This window comes from Vitis vinifera, chromosome 14 (assembly GCF_030704535.1).
Source record: "Vitis vinifera cultivar Pinot Noir 40024 chromosome 14, ASM3070453v1".
NCBI lineage: Eukaryota > Viridiplantae > Streptophyta > Magnoliopsida > Vitales > Vitaceae > Vitis > Vitis vinifera.
Window position 1 is genome coordinate 4,117,127 of NC_081818.1, and position 15,281 is coordinate 4,132,407.

At 37.8% G+C, this 15,281-nt stretch overlaps 2 protein-coding genes across 3 annotated transcripts; both read right to left on the reverse strand.

Annotated features, from left to right (window-relative positions):
• Window positions 1-506: 506 nt before the first annotated feature.
• On the reverse strand, window positions 507-9,187 carry LOC100245278 (sugar transporter ERD6-like 5). The gene is made up of 18 exons (XM_010661747.3): window positions 8,821-9,187; window positions 8,379-8,441; window positions 7,999-8,088; window positions 7,828-7,887; window positions 7,569-7,634; window positions 7,409-7,474; window positions 7,253-7,328; window positions 7,105-7,169; window positions 6,825-6,917; window positions 6,643-6,723; window positions 6,473-6,557; window positions 6,334-6,377; window positions 6,188-6,250; window positions 6,047-6,106; window positions 5,899-5,952; window positions 5,743-5,802; window positions 5,505-5,619; window positions 507-5,421 (listed from the first exon to the last, which is right to left on the reverse strand). Exons 1-18 carry the CDS (start codon window positions 8,986-8,988, stop codon window positions 5,306-5,308), a joined length of 1,425 nt encoding a protein of 474 aa, XP_010660049.1. The 5' UTR covers window positions 8,989-9,187; the 3' UTR covers window positions 507-5,305.
• Window positions 9,188-9,694: 507 nt separating this feature from the next.
• On the reverse strand, window positions 9,695-14,732 carry LOC132252501 (sugar transporter ERD6-like 5). 2 transcript variants are annotated; one of them, XM_019225012.2, is made up of 18 exons: window positions 14,429-14,732; window positions 14,002-14,064; window positions 12,595-12,684; window positions 12,432-12,491; window positions 12,131-12,196; window positions 11,965-12,030; window positions 11,812-11,887; window positions 11,708-11,730; window positions 11,419-11,511; window positions 11,238-11,318; window positions 11,068-11,152; window positions 10,931-10,974; window positions 10,783-10,845; window positions 10,639-10,698; window positions 10,490-10,543; window positions 10,303-10,362; window positions 10,072-10,186; window positions 9,695-9,989 (listed from the first exon to the last, which is right to left on the reverse strand). In XM_019225012.2, exons 1-18 carry the CDS (start codon window positions 14,597-14,599, stop codon window positions 9,865-9,867), a joined length of 1,395 nt encoding a protein of 464 aa, XP_019080557.1. In that variant the 5' UTR covers window positions 14,600-14,732; the 3' UTR covers window positions 9,695-9,864. The 2 variants fall into 2 exon arrangements, with proteins under 2 accessions (XP_019080557.1, XP_010660053.1); XM_010661751.3 differs by having other exon boundaries at window positions 11,666-11,730.
• Window positions 14,733-15,281: the final 549 nt, after the last annotated feature.

Here is a 15,281-nt window from a genome sequence, read left to right on the forward strand (position 1 = left end):
TCTAAAAGACAAAATATTTGAAAATCAAGCTTTGAAAGCAAGGGTGAAGAATTAAAAAGATGAGAACACGTGGGCATTGAGGAAAGAACATATGGAATGATTATAGAATCATACGCGCATGGGCCCGGGGTGGAGAGGAGTTTGAGGCAGGTTAAGTGGTAGATGTTGGAGAATCACAAATCATATAGAATGATTATAGAATATGATCATTTAGACAATAAATGCGTCATAATCTCATGTTAAATCTATAGGATAATAATATCGGAAGACATATCTAAATCTATTGAGATTATGTACTAAGGTCTTGTATTCCACATCTGAAATGAGTATTGTAGCCCTGAAATCACTCAATGATGGGAAGTGAATAATTAGCAATTTTTTTTATCTCCTCTCGTTTAGATTGGGGACCATAACCCAATTTATATATCCCTTATTATTTTATTTTAATAAATAAAATAAAATTGGTTTCTACACATTGCAAAACCCATATAGTCCATATATATAAAGATGCTTTAAAGGTTCATCATTAATTTAATTGATCACATTTAGTTAGGCTTCAAAATAAGATAGTTTAATGTACATTGTGTTAATACATAGGCACATAATTACAAAAATATCCCACAATAGACTGTTTGGGAATTGCAGCATCTATGCTCAAACCCCTTGCAGGCTTCACATCCGTACTATCCTTGAAGAATCTCATAGGACCAAGTCTCACAAGTTGTTCAGAAGCTAAATAATTGTTGCTGAAGCCATTTCAATAATTAGAAGCCTTTGATTAACGGCAAATCTATGATTCCCCAACCTCCAATTATGAACCGAGGCAAAGATCATCTTCTCCATTGTTACTGCACATCCCATTTGATAGTTTGTGTGTCGTCCTTCCCAAACTGAATAGGATTCCTTCTGAAACTTGGAGGCAGCTTCTTCTTTAGATGGGTATTCCAGAACAGTACAGAGGATGATTGCCAACTTGTGAAGAAGACTTCCAATTGTTTAGATAGACGATCAGCATGGGTCTTTGGTCTCCTCAATCAAGTGGTTCACCAGACGATTTTGCCATGTGGTTTGCATTAAGAATAGCTATCTTTGATGTCTCAGGGAGTCCCTCAGATCTCAGCATTACTTTAGATACCATGAATGGGAAGACAGAAATGGTGCCAGGTTCATTTTTACATCAATAGGGCCATGCCTAAATGTCCTCCTTTTCATATTTAGAAGCTCCCGCCTTTCAAAAATCCGGTGCTGAAGTTTGAACAAATCTGAAGGCAGAACTTGGCCTTGCTCCAGCGGTGAGTCATTTACATTGAAGGTTCATCTGCTTCTCCAACCCTGGGGTATTTCCATAGTGAGAGCCTTGTTCAGAAATGCCTCACTGCTCTCATGTACCTGGAAGTCAGAACCTGGTTTCAATTTTTAGGTCGGAAGAAATGCATCATTGCCCTCCTGCAGTCGAACCATTCTAAGAACCACTTTAGATTCTGAACATGGACATAGATCCAAATTGGATTCAATAACCCAAATCTTGCCACCTAAGCATGCATCCCCATCAGATGGTGGTGCACTCTACAAGGCAGGAAACCCAATTTCAATTCCACAGTTGAATCTTTGCCGCTTCTTCATCTTTCACCTTTGCTTTGGCAACATTGGCATTGGTTGGTACAACCTTTGCTTGCTCAACCTTTGACTCAGGTTTTTCCAGTTTCTAAGGAATTGGCTGGGAGACCTTCCTCTAAATCGGAATCATCAAATTCAGAAAAACTCTCCCTCAAACTCAGACCATGGACTTGCTCAGTCTGCACGTGGGGCCGACAAAGGTAATCTGGTAGAGGTTTGGGCGCAGGTGGATGGCTGCATGGGGTTCATCGAAGATGGCCATGTAATGCAAAAGCTGCATGCACATAGGGAATGGGTAGAAAGGAAGCTCGTGGGAAATGAGTGGTGGAGGAGGGGGTTTAGACCAGAATTGCTATTTTGGTTTCCTTTGGGTGAACTAAAGAGTGGAGCAGGTGGCCATGCAGCAAAGATTGCATGCTTGTGGGAAGGTTGGAAAAGAAGCTGGTAGGAAATGAGTGGTCGAGGAAGTGGGAGAAGCTGGCTTGTTGATGAGTGAAGCTGAAGGTGGTGGGTATGAGGAAAAGGGATATGGTGGGCATGATGACGGGGGACAAACTGATGGTCATGGGTATGGTGTTGGAGATAAGTTGAAGGTGGTGGGTATGAAGGATGGGGATAAACTGATGGTGATAGGTATGGTGTTGGAGATAAGTTGAAGGATGGGGATAATTTTCTGCAGTCTGGAGTAGGGACATGCTTCCTCAGTATCAAAGCCACCACTGTCCGTGAGGAGAAAAGTAAACATGGTTCACGAGCTGATGATGACCTGAGCAAACCATGAATTTCATGTGAGAGAGCATAAACTTCAAGAATACTCTCAATGAACCCTTCAGGAAATAAGATGACACCATGATACTTGTTTTACTCAGCCAATGCACCTTCCTTTAATGCCCACTGGGATAAATGTCCATGTCGTCAACTTAATAAGGGTCATTCCTTAACAACTCTTCAAATATCTCTTCTTCTTGTCCAAAACTGAGGTTTATTATCTTAAATCCTCTTTCTAATTTCTTATGCCCTAGAACGAGCTCACAAGCAGTCATGCTAAGAAAACCTTTCTCCAGAACACCCTTACAATCAAAAACTGGAAGCATGCACCAACCCTCAAGCCGCCAGTTTGCAAACGTAATTTCCATCAAAGAACACCTTGGTGGGTTTCAGATTTCCATGGATGATTAAAGGCTTGTTGGAGTGAAGGAATATAAGGGCAGAACATATCTCTGCAGCAAAGTATTGTTCAACACCAAAGGAGTCTGGATGGAGCTTTAAAGATGTTGAATCCATAAGAGGCAGAAACAAGTGTCTTATTTTCTTTCACCACCTTGTGGAGCTCAATCCCATAAAGAAATGAATCCATCTCAGCTTTGGCCGACAAGGAAGGAGAGATAGCCATCCCTTTCATATCCTCCATCTACAGCATCAACCATATTTCCAACCACTCCAACACTATTCACACTTCTCCGAGCCTTCTCAAGATTTAACTCAAGAAAAAACAATGGTGAATCAGATCTTTCAACTGGTGTCGGTCATCAGAAGCTGTAACCGGGTGTCCGGATATCATATAAGCATGGAGCATTCACTAGGCACCTTGGCAATTTAGCATGTTTTGGAGCTCCTTCTCTACGTGGAATTCAGACACTTGAAGAGGAAGTTTTCAACCACCAATCTGAATCAATAGGGCACCTTTACATCATGACTTTCCATTTTCTCCATACCAGCAGAATTCCCACCCGGAGAGGATCCTCTTTCAATATCTGATCAGAGTGGATATGGCATTGGAATAATTTTCTTAGTTTAACTGTGATATTCCCATCATCATCAAGAGAAACAGCATCATGTCTTGCTAGAAGCAAGCCTTCTGGACAATGCCTCCCGAAGACCATGGTGCTGGATAAAACAATAAACATTCCTTCGAAAGACCAGACAATATTAGGCTGTAGCAGATAGCTTCAGTAGAGCTTCAATCCTTGACTTCTCCACAAATAACCAACAAATTTCAGAATTTTCCCATTATCCGGTGAACCCAATACGAGAAAGATGCAAAGTTGGATAAATTGCTCATTACTGATGCCTTCCACAGCTGAATCTATTCAACCAACCCAACAGCAATGACCATCATTTTCTTCATCTTCAGAATCCATTTCCATTGCAGTGGTTCTCATAGGTTTAGAGGCACCAAGAAATTTCCAACTGCATGCAACGTGGCTCACATGGGGCTCTCTCAAAAGCACCCCAATCAAGATGGCCATACTCAACACCCCAAACACACCAGTAACAGAGGAATAAAAGCAAAGATAGGAACCATAGTAACAAAACTGAGGGTAAAGCAAATAGGAGAACATGCAAAACAGAAATGTACAGAGCCTCATTTCAGGTGACATCCATGGGCTAATAATAGGTGGGATTAACAAAAAAAACACAAGCATGATTCTTATAAATCAAGCTCAGCAATGAAGCCGTGCATCAAATACTTACAAGAGGAGTCAAGGATATCAAGATGAAATCAAATAGAGCATGTATGCAAACAAATAGATTAAGCAAAAATAGACCAATAATCCTTAATGTCCAAACCAATCAATAAACTAACACCAGGGAATCTGTAGAAAAATGTGAAAGAATAATGTGAAAATGAGGAAATGTGAAGTTCACAGAGACCTTACCTGGGAGGCTTCCTCTCGAGCAAGATTTTTGCTTAGCTTCCCCGCACTACCTAGCTTTGCTCCAACTCTCTTTTCTCACAGCTTTTCTTGCTTTCTCTGCTCCTCTCTTTTTCTCACAGCTCCAAAATCTCCACTCAGCTCGCTCTCTTTAAAACCCAGGAAAATCAGTAGGCTCAACTCCTCTACTCATAGCTCTCTCAAGACACCAGCTGTCACCTCTGCTCTGTAACCCCTTTGCCCTTCTTTCTCTCACTGTTCTGCACCTTCCTAAAACAGCTCTCCGGAGAGTCCTCTAATCCCCCAAAAACCTCCCTGCTGAATCCTTCCCGTTCCCCCGCAGTTCACCGCTCTCGCTTGGAAAAATGTCCTCTGGTTCCTAACCACCATGCCAAGACAACAGTGTCCTTTGCTATGTGTCTCTTGTAGCCCACTCCCCTGCAGCGATTGTCCCCACTCCCCTCTCTGTTCCCACAACAAAAAAGGTGCTCCAAAAAGGTGAGGAAAAGGGCCTCACAAAAGGCCAAAAAGGGCCAAGAAAAAGAGAAAGCGAACGGCCAGGACGTGTGTCCTCATCCCAACCAAGCTGCCCAAAATAGCTCTAAAGCTCTAAAAACACAAAGCCTAGAAAAAAAAACCAATCCCAAGAGGCCTTCAATAATCGTGCTCCGACCCAAAATAAGTTTCCGAAATGTAGCTGAAAAATCAATAATGAGCTAAGTAGACATGGACCACTAATGGATGATGAAAAACTGAGCAAAAGGAATCCTAAACATGTGTTAAAAAGAGTGGCTAGGGAGAAAAAATAATAAAAAAATGTGTGCTAGGGACAAAATGAAGGTCTACAATATCACTAAAACCTTCATCTTCCTTAAATTATATTCCCTACCTTTCCCATGAAAGTTCATATGTAAAGCTTTCTTATTACAGAATACTTGAAACCAAAACTGATTACAGAATCTTCGTCTTCTTTTGTTAATCTCATGATCAAGAAATGTCTGAGAGAAGGAACAATATTTTCATTACAGCACTCATCCAATCATTGTTGCTTGTATTTCTTCGAGCCTTCGCCCCTTGGTTTCTGGCAACAGCTTTGCAACAAATAGGACAGTTGCACCGCAGATAATTGAGAACAACAAGAATGTTCCTGAACAAGTACTACAGCCATAAATAATTCACGTCTATGCATGCCAATGTCTGGAGAGACATGTAGAGGAAGAGAGAGATCACCTGCTGAGCTCCATTCAAATACAAAGTTAAAGGTGTATGTGGTAATCCAAGAACAAAACCAATTAGATAAAGTCACCAGGCTTCCAGCTGAGCCCTTTATGTTTATGGGAAATATCTGAAACAACACATCATCCATCAGAGTGTGCTATCAATGTAAATCCTATGATCAATCCTTAATTTTATTATAAATTTACATTTGAGCAAGTGGAAGATTTCATGGGCCTCGAAATTTACCCACCTCTGACATGACAACCCATGGTAGTCCTGCAACTCCCATGGAGAAGCTTGCCGTATATGCCTGATTTTAGAATTCGACAGTCAACATATGTAACTATTCGATCTTATCAATGGATAGAGCTTTAGATAAGAAAATATTTATGTTCAGTTAGATTACCAATATGCCAATAAGTACCAAAATAGGAGTTATCTCCTTCCACTGGTGCAAGTCCTGCTCATAAAAGGTTATGTGCTTCAAGAAATTGTGACAAAAAAGACAACCAACAAAGGAAATGGAAGTATCTCAAATAGGTAGTAGAAGAAACCTGCAATAAAAATGATAATGCTACAACCAAACAACTCAAGCACATTCCAGCTGCAGAAACCTGCAAACATTAGCAAATAACCTATTGAATTGTTCTTCAACAATATCATGAAGTTGAAAATCACTTTATCCCCATCCTAACCATTAGAAGTGGTCGTCTTCCACATTTATCTATTAAGAATACAGCCAACAAAGTCACTGGGATCTGTAGAAGAATATGTTCACATGTCTGAGGAATGCATGAAGCAGAATCCCATAATAATTACGCTTAAAATAGGAGTTCAGAACCTGGAGAATAGCCATTGCTCTTATACCAAATGTACTTGAAAAATCTGTCATAAACCAGAGAGTCATATCTTCATTCCTGCATGTTCTGTTTTATTCCCCTATTCATAAAATGAATCAGCAAGAAGGATCCTAAATTTACCAGCTGATTCAAAGATGGCACTTGCATAATATGCTATGGCATTGCTTCCTCCAAATTGTTGCAGCACCATCAACCCAACTCCAACCTAACCCAATAGGAATTATACGAATAAGGTCAAGCACAATCAAAAAAGGGAACATGACAATCTGAAGGGTTAATTTTAGGCTTACAATAAGGGAATGAGCATATCTCCTCTGCAACAAGTCTAGAATTCTAGCTTCTGAGAGATGTTGAAAGGCCTCAGTATAATCCTGTAAAATTAACATCATGGCATCAATCAACAATAATATATCAAAAATCATGAAATTTCCCTCAATAATTCGTTCATGAGCATATACAGATGAATTGTTACTTGGATCTCTGCTGCTTCTTGAGAAATATCAGCATTCACTCCCCTTAGCCTCCTTAGAGCAGCTACCAAATCCTCTTCTCGACCAACCTTGGCCTGCAGACAAATTTTAAAGGATGCTTCTTGTATTTTCTTGCCTCATTAACTTAAATAAAAACAAGAAGTCATCTATTAAATATGCTTAATTTGTTACATTCAGTTCTGACAAGATTTTAGCTTAAAAATTTTCCAAGAATAGTACAAAAAGCAGAAAGGATCTCAACAAATTTGTATTTGGGCTCACCAGCCATCTAGGAGACTCCGGGATGAAGAATAAACCTATAACCTGTAAAATGCATGGAATAGCTCCTGAAAATGGAAACAATTGAAGTTGTGTTTATGGAACAACCCTTGCACTGAATTAATGCAGCAAAAGAGCACAACAAAGTTACCAATTAACGCCAGAATCCTCCAGGAAATGATAGTTCCAACAAAAAAAGTCAGAGAAAACCCGCAACAGATCATCAACTGAAGGGATTACAAACATATCAAAGCACATAAGCACTCAGTAGGGTATTTGATCCAAGTCAATAATGGTTTATATTTACCATGTGGGCTGATGTGAAACCTCCCCGAATATTCTGGGGTGTAATTTCTGCAATATATACAGGTACCTGGATGGTGATAGGAAAGTGGAGTACTGTTACACATCACATGAATAAGTATATCAAATATAAACTGAACTGCAAAGTAAGTTATTACAATTACCACATAACAAATAAGCCCAATTCCAAATCCTATTGACAATCTTCCCAAGTCAAGCCACCAATGATCCTTTCAACAGGCAGTGAAATTTCATATTAATCAGACCCTTCCAGAAACACATAAGTTGCCTCTAATGAAGATCCAGAGCATGTATAATGATAATATGTTTTGACAGCAAGGGCTCAATTTCAAAAGACAGTTACTTCCTTTGTTACAAACAGTGATTTCCAAAATAGTGAAGATGGAAGAAAAAGATAGAAACCTTGGCAAATGCTATTGCAAGCCACCCCATGGTGCAGAATATCTCAGAAAACCACATTGTCTGCTTTACAATATAACCAAAATTCAATGACTTCTAAGAGTTGAGTAAAGTTTTTGTAAGTTGAAAACACTACAATGGACCTAGAGTTATTTAAATGGTCATGAAACTTACACCTCTGCGACCAATAAGGTCTGTTATCTTCCCACTTATTGCTGCGCCTAGTATTCCTCCAATTGTCAGTATGGAACCAAAGAATGAGTACTGCAAAATGAGATCACAGAGAAGAGGTTAAGATAAAGAACAGAAATCACCGGAGAGAAATAATAAAATCTACTTAAAGCAGATATATAAACCGTTAAACCATGATCAGCTTGGATGCCATATACATATTACCTTAAAAGGAGAACAACCATGGCCACGGTCCTTGTTATTTTATGTAGAATTAGAGTCATCTTCATGACAAGTCATGGTATGTGATTGGTTTTAGTGTTGCTGAGTTCGAGCTATGTTGATATACCATTTTCTTCATTTATTAATTACTCAGTACTCACCTCAGCCACAGAGAGTGTCAGATCATCAATGATTCCAGACTCAGCAGGTGATGTATATCCGGCCTACAAATCAATCAGAGTCACAAGTTCAGTTAAATTTAGCTTATTATACTTGTTGCTTTCCAACTCTGAAGAAAAAGCCTGAAAAATAGAATGAAAAATACTATATCAACTGTTATCTCTCCCTCCTGTTATATCGTCTGTTTGCATTGGGGTGAAAATCTAACATTTATGATCATACTCAATCACTGTTTATTCCATAAAAATGTGATCATTTGATGGGGAAAATTTCTAAGCTACCATTTTTCGCCCACGACATTCTGTTTTACAGAACTTACTTTCTCACCTTACTTCACATATTCACCACCTGTTATGTAATTCTTTTTTTCTTTTTTTCTTTTTTCCTCTTTTTTCATTTTCCATATGACCATGATGTACTTACAGCGCAGCCATAAGTGAAGGAAGCGCAGACAGCAACCGCCGTGCTGAAGACAACAGCAGCTGTGATGGAGGAGGAGGAATCACCATCGTCACTGCCACCAATGCCGCCATATTTATCAGCAGTTTTTTCTTCCACAAGAAGACCTTCCTCCATGCTTGCTCTCTCCATTTCTTACTGGAAGAATATACAAAAAATGAAAGATGAAAGAAGAACGAGAGGAAGATTTTAAGCCTTTCAAAAAAAAAAAAAGTTAGGTGCTTGCTGGTTCCCCGAGAGAAAGTTAGTTGTTTGATAGTTAGACAGGAACTAATTTTGATTTTTGAATTATTGCTATTGATTTCAACATGATTTTATTTTATTTTACCATATTCATTTAAAAATACTCTCATGTATTGATATCTTTTGTATGTGAGTTACACAATTCAAAATCAAATGGAGAATTAATGGTAACATATTTTTTTTTCTTCTTTTCCTTTTGTCTTTCACTAGGTAAAATTGAGAAGTTCATTGCATCAGTAGCATGCATCTTAAGCTTTTATCATGAATCCTTATCCTCCCAAATGAGTTGAGTGGAATCTTAAGGCTTAAAATCAAGGATCTTCAGTACTGTGAGAAGTCTGGAGTTCAATTCATTTCATGTGCTATAAGATTAGGTGTATATGAAGCTACATTGCTTACAAATGAAAAGTTCAAATGGCTGGTCTGGCACTGCAGTCTTCATGCCCTTATAGCCATATGGAGAGGCAAATGGAGCCATATATGAGAATTCGGGTTAGTACATTCTATATATAAGAGGCAAATAATAATATTATCTATAGGACATGAATATTTTAACCATCTCATTGCTCAACCACTGGTAATTAGCAAATGGGTATCCCATAAAACTATGGTTGAATCATTGAAGATTGAGATTTGTTATTACATACTCTAAAATTTCATCTTCCTTAAATTATGACATACCCTAACTCTTCCTAGAAAATGAAAGCATCCATATTGTTTCCAGCTTGATTGAGAAATGTAAATCAAAGCTAAATTAAGTCTATCTTATTCAAGAAAATGGGTTATTGTTGCTTGTATTTCTTCGAGCCTTCGCCCCTTGGTTTCTGGCAACAGCTTTGCAACAAATAGGACAGTTGCACTGCAAATAATCGAGAATAAGAAGAATGTTCCTGCACAAGTATAGTGATAAATAAGTCATGTTTATGCATGACCATATCTGGAGAGAGATGGAGAGAAAGGGGAAGAGATCACCTGCTGAGCTCCATGCAAATACAAAGTTAAAAGTGTAGGTGGTAATCCAAGAACAGAACAAGTTGGATGAAGCTACTAGGCTTCCAGCTGAGCCCTTTATGTTTATTGGAAATATCTGAAACAGAACCTCATCAATCAGGGTATGCTATGAATCTAAATCCTATAGCCGAACCATACTTCTGTTATAAATTGCCATTGAACTAATTTTCATGTCTAACAAAATTTGCCTACCTCTGACATGACTACCCATGGTAGTCCTGCAACACCCATGCATAAACTTGCCAGATAAGCCTGATTGCAGGTTTAAGTAATCAATAAAACTATTCAATTTTATCAATATGTAAAAACTCTGCTACAACCCCGGAAAAGATATAGGATAAAATTTGAGAAAACAAGTATTTATGTTAAGTTAGATTACCAATACGCCAATAAGTACGAAAATTGGAGTTAACACCTTCATCTGTTGCAGGTCCTGCTCATAAAAAGCTTATGCATTTTTATGAAATTGTCATTTATAGAGACAAGAACAAAAGCAACAAATGAATTACAGAAGTATTTTGAAGAAACCTGCAATAAGAATGACAATGCTACAACCAAACAACCCAAGCACATCCCAGCTGCAGAAGCCTGAAAGTGTAGGTAAACTTGACTATCCAATTTGTTGATCAACTACATCAAAAACTTAAAAATAGGTTCTCAATCCATCCTAACCATTAGAAGTGGTCGTCTTCCAGATTTATCAATTAGGACTATACCCAAAAATGTCACTGGAATCTGCAAAATAATATCTATACATGTCTAAGAAAAGCATGAAGCCTAATCCCATATTCAAATCATGGTTAAAATATGAGTTCAAAACCTGGAGAATAGCCATTGCTCTTGTCCCAAATGTGGTTGAAAAACCTGTCACAAACCAGAGATTTATATCTTCATTCCTCCCTGTTCCATGTCTCCCACATTCAAAAAATGAATCAATACCAAGGATCCTTCACTTACCAGCTGATTCAAAGATAGAACTTGCATAATATAATATGGCATTGCTTCCTCCAAATTGTTGTAGCACCATCAACCCAACTCCAACCTAACTCAATTGGAATTATCTGGAAAAGATCAGGCACACCATGAAAAGGGAACATGGCACATTAAAAGGTCAATTATGGGCTTACAATAAGAGAATGAGCATATCTCCTCTGGAACAAGTCTAGAATTCTAGCTTCAGAGAGCTGTTGAAAGGCTTCTGTATACTCCTGTAAACATCAAGTGTCCAAAAACCAGTGACTAATAAGAAGAAAAGGAAGTATTTATTTCAAGTTACTCTTTCATGAGCATATACAGATGAATTCTTACTCGGATCTCTGCTGCTTCCTGAGAAATATCGGCATTTTTTCCTCTTAGCCTCTGTAGAGCAGCTTCCAACCTTGCCTCTTGGCCAACCTTTGCCTGCAGACACTTTTCTTGTTCATTAACTTAATAAAAAACATGGATTATTTATATAAATTTTGCTACGTTCGGTTTGAAATGATTTTTGGCTCAAAAAATGTCCCAGGAATGGCAGAAAACTTAAAGAAACTCAACAAATTTTAATCTGACTCACCAGCCATCTAGGGGACTCAGGAATGAAGAATAAACCTATTACCTGTAATATACATGGGATAGCTCCTGAAAATGAAATGAAATAGAAGTCATTTTTATGGAACTACACAGCTTAAATTAATCAGTTGAATAGTACAAAGAAGGTACCAATCACAGCCAAGATGCGCCATGAAACCACAGTTCCAACAAAAAAAGTCAGTGAAGAGCCACAACATATCATCAACTGCAGAGTTAGCAACACAGAAGCATATAAGCATTTGGTTAGTTCTTTGATCCAAGTCCATATTTTTGTTTATTTACCGTATTGGCTGATGTGAATCCTCCCCTAATATTCTTGGGCATAATTTCTGCAATATATACAGGTACCTGATACATAAGAGGAAGGTTGATCAGTTCTGTTAGGCATCACTAGGATAGGTAAATTAAATATGGACAATCACATCCACCCAAGTCAAGTCACAGTTACCACATAACAAATAAGCCCAATTCCAAATCCAATCGACAATCTTCCCAAGTCTAGCCACCAATAATCCTTCCAACAAGCAGTGCAATTTTATATTAATGACACCCACAAGAAAAAAATATGAACTTAATTACTTAGTAAAGATGGAGGCTAAGTGTGTAACTTCAACTAGAAATCATTCTCCTCCTTGGATGATATTTGGAGAATGAATCTTTCTTCTCAGAAATCACACAAAGCAAAAATTAATAAAAGAAAGCTTAGGTTTGTGAGGAAGGAAAGAAGGATGGAGGGAAAGGTAAGCAACCTTAGCCAATGCTATTGCAAGCCACCCCATGAGGCAGAATATATCTGAAAACCACATTGTCTGCTTTACAAGATAACCAAAAGAGAAGAATTGAAGAGATGGTAAAGGTTTACAAGTTGAAAATTTCCAGCACTAGAGTTATTCAAAGGTTTATAAAACTTACACCTCTCCGACCAAAAAGATCTGTTATCTTTCCACAAATTACTGCACCTACTATTCCTCCAATTGTCAAAATTGAGCCAAAAACTGAGTACTGCAAAGAGAGGATTGTAAGTAATAGAACTCAGAGAAAACAAAATAATAAACTCCACTTAAACCAGATAAATAAAATTCACTCCAGGGCTGCAAAAGTAACTTCACCTTTGATCATTTTCAATGCTAGACATATCTGAGTTAATTTTCCTGTATCTATCACAGGGTGAAGTGTACTCCATGATGTTCACAAGTTACCTCTATGCTAAGACAATTATAATGCCATGGAGCTCATAGTTTAACACCATGTTCATAAGCACTTTGTAGCTTAACAAGGTTGTTATAGTCTGAAGTCTCAATGATGTTCCTTTTTCAGTTAAACCTGACTCCTCTTTCAATAGACAGTATGCATGAAATACCACTACAGTCCAGTTCCATAATCCCCTTGTCCCCTGATGAGTAAAATGCTGGTTCCTAAAAAGAATTGAAATGAGCCAGCGACACTAAATGTCAAGAGTTGGTTTGGTTAGATCAATGCACCATGATTAGTCATAATTTAAGGAGGGTTACAAGGTTCATTTAGGGTGATTTAGTCATAATAAAGATACAGAACTCAATGGAACAACTATGAATTAAGCAAAAAAATTGAAGGAAAGAGCAGAAAGTAAAAGCATGATTTAAGTGACTTGTGAGATCAGAAGTCAACAGGGAGGAGGTAAGATGAATTTACAGTAATTTGGGAATGGGCATGGTTTGTCACTAGGAGTTTAGGATGAGTTGTTTCTCAGTTCAAATCTTAATGGCATTACAACTGCTGCCAAAGTTTGTCAAGAAAATTTTTATGAGCAATAGAATACTTTGTCCAACTTTGGCCAATTTCACCAATTTTCTAGATTGCTTAGCCAAATATTCACCCAAACTACTGAAAACATAAAGAATCAAAAATGAAACTTCAAACAGAAAAAAGACACCAAACGCTACCAAATTGTTTCCTCGTATTCCTCTTTGGTTTGATATGGGTATTTGAAATCACAGAATAAAAACAGAGCATTTGTCACAAAGTGATGCAGGAATCAAACAACATATATTAGAGGATGGGTTACCAAAGCACAGAACATATCAGGGAAAAAGAAAAGTTGGAGTCATTGAAAAATGTGAACACATGTAAAATTCAAAAATATTTGGATGTGGAGTGGGAATGCTTAAAATGGAGCACAAATAGCCCTTCCCCAAGAAAGGTAGTTCATGAGGCATGCACTATAAAATTGAAGCCACTATCATAACGAGTGACAGTATGTCACCAGCTTAGGAGTTTGGTACTTATCATTCTGTCGATATACATCTGTCATTTTCTTGTTGCTTGCTACTTAGTACTTACCTCAGCCACAGAGAGGCCCAAGTCATCCATGATTCCAGACTCAGCAGGTGATGAATATCCAACCTACAAAGCCATCATAAACCACTGCCTCTGTCAAATTCAGTTGATCATACAGCTAGTCTGCTCCTTGAAACAGATACCTATCACTAGCATATGGTTCTACTGAGGCCCATATTCACCCATAACCAGCTCAAAAGAATCATAAACCACAATGTTCAGCCTCATTCAGCTTATCATGTTCAAAGTTGCCCAACAAGCCGGATTTGTTGCCAAAATACCTTTCTAAATTGTTTTTCAAAAAGTAGGACCATTCTTAGATAAATAGATTTGGGTGAGACTCAAACATGAGACCTTAGCAATTTTACATTAAAAGTTGAAGATGTTAGGTAACGTGCCCAAAATGGGGAAGCCCGTGGATTGAACTTACAGCACAGCCATTAGTGAAGGCACCGCAGACTGCCACTGCAGTGCTGAAGACAGCAACAGCTGTGACAGGGTAGGAATCATCGCCACTGCTGCCCCCAATGCCACCATATTTATCGTTAGTTTTTTCTTCAACAAGAAGACCTTCCTCAATGCCTGCTCTCTCCATTATCATACCCTGGGAAGACACAGAAAAGAAAGAAGAGTGAGATGATATAGGTGTTTGGAGAGAGTGAAAGTTTGGTGATTGCCTCTAAAACGCAGAAAGTTAGTTGTTTCTTCTGCGTTGAATTATTTGAAAGAAAATCACAGCAGGAGTGGCCTGTTACATGAGGTGGGACCAAACTTGGATTTGGATCAACCCCACATCTTATTTGTCCTTACAGTATTATGCAACTTGTAATCCCGTTATTAATTTCTTCCCCAGAAAGGGCCGTCGCCAACTAGGAAGGAGAAAATAATCTGTAACCCACATCATGGAGAAAATATTTTCAAATCTATCATCGTTTTTGCCACCTTAGAAAGAGAGAGAATTACTAGGAGACTTGTTATGTAATTTGATTTAGAGGCAAAAATGTCTTCAAGAGGTTTTTGCCTTTTTAGTGAGAAGATTTCTTTTTCTAAAAAATAAAATCTCTTGAAGAGATGACACAAAAAAAAAAAAAAATGATAATTCATTTATTTATTTTTTATAAACTCATATAAAATAAAATTGATAATACATTTTAAAAAAAAATCTAAAAGTGAAATGAACAAGAAAGTAATTAATAAAGTTTAAAAATTAAAGTATTATTATTTATATTATAGATAACAAAACTTTATAAAACTAAATTAGTTTCTATTTTTAATTATAATTA